The sequence below is a fragment of the Sinocyclocheilus rhinocerous genome, unplaced genomic scaffold (assembly GCF_001515625.1).
Source record: "Sinocyclocheilus rhinocerous isolate Xijiao unplaced genomic scaffold, SAMN03320098_v1.1 scaffold488, whole genome shotgun sequence".
NCBI lineage: Eukaryota > Metazoa > Chordata > Actinopteri > Cypriniformes > Cyprinidae > Sinocyclocheilus > Sinocyclocheilus rhinocerous.
In genome coordinates, this window is record NW_015664075.1 from 140,232 (window position 1) to 144,203 (window position 3,972).

General features: G+C 36.6%; 1 protein-coding gene across 1 annotated transcript in view; it reads right to left on the reverse strand.

Moving 5' to 3' along the window:
- Positions 1-1,076: 1,076 nt before the first annotated feature.
- ndufa13 (NADH:ubiquinone oxidoreductase subunit A13) overlaps positions 1,077-3,972 on the reverse strand; it is a 5,116-nt gene continuing 2,220 nt past the window's right edge. The window contains exons 4-5 of the mRNA XM_016540254.1: positions 1,396-1,465; positions 1,077-1,288 (exon numbers count right to left, since the gene is read on the reverse strand). Coding sequence (XP_016395740.1) covers positions 1,169-1,288; positions 1,396-1,465 — 190 coding nt within the window. The 3' untranslated portion in view covers positions 1,077-1,168. The remainder of the gene's footprint in view (positions 1,289-1,395; positions 1,466-3,972) is intronic.

Consider the following 3,972-nt stretch of genomic DNA (forward strand, 5'->3'; position numbering starts at 1 on the left):
TCTGAAAGCAGAGATGAGCAGAGCTTCAGTGTTGTGGTTGCTTCTGCAGATGCAGCTGGTGATGGGAGTCTGAGAGCCAATCAGAACCTCACATCTTCATCACAGCGCTGCGTTTGCATTAGTACATCAAAAGTTAGTTAGTTAAGTTAGTGGTGAAACTGATTCAAACACAGCGAGACTCAGACATGAAGAAAAGCTCCTGCAGTGTTTCTGTAAGAGACTCACATCTGAAGCTGAAGCGGCGCTCCTCTGATCCTGGGATTTCTGGGGGAATCGAGGCTTTCTAGTGCTTCAGAAATGTTCATAAAGCATCAAGAGCTGTTTTCATGTTTACAAGCTGCTTGCAGAAATAAAAGAAATACAATATCTTAGCTCTTCTTTATGTATTTTCTATGAGAAATGATTATATTCCAGTCCATATGTCCTCTTGGATCTCTTTCCTTCTTGAAATAATGCAGCAGTGGAATAGATTCATCATAGTGAAATACCATTATAGTTATATATATAATATTCTGAATTAGATTTTATTTTTATATCTTCCATTTTAATTTTGAAGTTTTAGCAATTTGTTTTTTTTCTTTTTTATGCCTATGTATTATAAAATTTTATTATTGTTTTTTATACATTTGTATTTTCAGTTTTTATATTTTATTTTGTATATGTAGTAATTAATTTGCTTTTGTTTTTATTGAACATCATCCTAATAATCCACAGCGTGTCTCTTTATGTTTGAATGCATGATTGTAACAGTAAATAAAACACTAAATAATCAATAAACACACAATATATACCCAGAGTGCTACACATTAAACATCTGGCCTCATAATTCACCAAACTTATGTTGATTTACAATTATTATTGACTGCACAGAGAGAGCTGAACTGTTTTCTGTCGAGCTCTTGCATCATCAGCATGTTTTCCTGTTTAACGCTGCTTTGTATGAAGTGCTATAGACTTGAGAATCACACGTTAAAGATCTCTGAGGCCAAAGTTCAAAGCTTGATGAGAAATAAATGAGCAAGATGCAGTTCTCCTCGTATAGACGGCAGAGAAAGCAGAAAAGACACGAGACCGTCTGAGAGGAAACAAAAATGCATTTAATATGGACACATTTACAGTGTGCAGAGAGCTGGAGTCACCGCAGCAGGGCATGCTGGGATAGCTGGAGTCACACGTACCGCAGGAAGCCAAACTTCTTGCGCAGCGTCTCCTCTCGCGGCCGCAGGTTAAAGAGCTCCTCAGTGATGGGAGACACCCATCGGTCCGTGTGGAACATCTTCTCACCCACCTGAAAGACAAGCAACAGACGGTGAAGACTCCAGAAGATCCGTCCACAGATCAGCTCCAGCACACACACACACACACACACACACAAACACACACAACTCAATCAACCTTCCAGCCGGGAACGTCCTTCATGATCACCACCTCCTCCTCCAGATTCTCCCGGAGCATCCGTAACGTCCTGCAGGAGAAACACACACGCTTCCACATCAATCCGGCAGAAACAGACGTCAATCACGTTCTTAATGAACACGCCCCCCGCTGTCATTGGGCGGTCAGTCACAGCCCCGCCCCCAGACTCACGTGATTGGTCGAGTCTGACGCTGTGCAGAACAGATCACTGGCTCTCGTGTGCATTCTCATGAATTTGTGCATATTTTCATTTACTCACACACGCACACACACTCTCTCTCTCTCACACACACACACACACACACTCACACACACACACTCAGAAGTTTTATGAAGGTCAATTTAAGACTTGTAGATCTTTTTAAGAGCAATTCAAGAAAATGTAAGGAATAAATCAAAATGTTCTCTAAATGTAAATGTCTGGAGAGCAAAATGAGTTTTATTAGCAGCACCACGTTTGAAAATAAGTTCCAAAAGAGCTACAAAAAATAACTAGAACATGGAAATAACTGCAAAAAATGTTCTTCCTCAGTGTTTGTGTCTTGTTTTCCAGCGCAAAAAGATTCTTAAATCAAGATGCATTTAATGGAGAAGCACAATGACAAAATAAGAAGTCTTGTTTTCTGAGTAAGTGAGTTTATGATTAAAAGAAGAACAAATATATGTTGCAATAATGTCATTTGTGTATTTTCCTTTCATTTTAAGATTGTGTTTCTGATTAAATAAAGCAGTAATTGATGTCATAAAATCACGAGTCTGTTTTGATTTAAAGGTCAGAAGCTGTAGCTTACATCAATAAAAAATCACAAACATAACACTTGTAAATAAAAAAATTTATATACACATATTTATTCATTAATGTGTAATATGTTTATTTTTTTCGAACGGATTTTGAAAACTTAAATACAAGTTCTCAAAGATTTTCTCTTTTAGAGAAATGTTTTAGACTATCAACAAATGTTAAATCTTCAAATAAAATGTTAAAGTTACCGCTGCATCTGTCTGAAAAAAAATGCAGTGACTTATTTATAATTATTTTCAAGGCTTTCAATGCACTCTTTATTATTGTTTATTTAATTGTAACAAGTAAGTTTTTGTTAAAAACTACCCAAAATTAATAATAATTTGTTTATAATCTCTGAACAGGAGAGACTTGGTGTTGTTTCCCAACAAAAGGAAATATATATATATATATCAGTATCGGCCAAATTTAGTTAAAAAAATATCGGATATCTGATATTATATCAGATAATAATCGTTCTGAAAGTGATTCCAATGATATCGCTTGTTTGTGCCGTTATTGTTATTGCTGTGGTGTGAACAGACTTCTTATCTTCTATCATTCTGTCATGACATTTTTCCAAAATATTAGAAAATGTTGTGTCCACTTAATTGTACCCCTTCCTGCAAAAAAATGACATCTATGAAAAATATCAGTCTGCATTCAGGCCTCATCATAGCACAGAAACTGCGCTCGTAAAAAAGACAAATGACCTACTTTTAGCTTCTGATCAAGGATGTCCAATACTAGTTTTACTTGATTCTAAGATGCTGCGTTTGACACTATAGATCATTAAAAACATACTCTTAGGCCGACTACAAAATTACACTGGTCTCCAGGGACAGGCATTACAGTGGTTTAGATTGCACTTAGCAGACCGTTACCATTTAGTCTACTTAAATGGTGAAAAAAACGAGTTAACATCAGCAAATTATGGGGTGCCCCAAGGATCCGTGTTAGGCCCTCTGTTATTTTCAATATACATGCTGCCACTTGGCAACATTATTAGAAAACATGGAATTAGTTTCCACTGCTATACTGATGATATATATTTCATCAAGACCAGATCCAGGTTTTTTGTCCAGGTTGACAAATTGTGTTAACGATACAAAATATTGGACGACCAGTATTTTTTTTCTATTAAATTCAGGCAAGACTGAGGTATTACTTATTGGACCAAGAACCTGCACACAGAATCTCTTAGAATACAGTTTGTAACTACAAGGATGTACTGTTATGTCATCATCTGCAGTTAAAGACCTGGGTGTTATATTAGATAGCAACTTATCATTCGAAAATCATATTTCATATGTTACAAAAACAGCCTTCTTCCACCTTAGAAACATTGCTAAGCTACAGAACGTGTTCTCTGTTTCTGATGCAGAAAAGCTAGTTCATGCATTCATGACCTCTCGACTAGATTACTGTAATGCACTGCTAGCTGGTTGTTTGTTATCTTCAATAAACAAGCTACAGGTAGTCCAAAACACAGCTGCTAGAGTTCTTACCAGGTCAAAAAAAATATGATCATATTACCCCAATTTGATCATCTCTACACTGGTTACCTATTAAGTTCCATAAATGGTTTAGCTCCTGTATATTTAACTGATCTTCTTATGCCCTATAATCCATCACACTCTTTAAGGTCACGAAACTCTGGACTTTTAGTAGTACCTTGGATATCTAAGTCCACTAAAGGAGGGAGAGAAGTTTCTCATCTGGCTCCTAAGTTCTGGAATAGTCTTCCTGATAATGTCCGGGGCTCAAACACACTC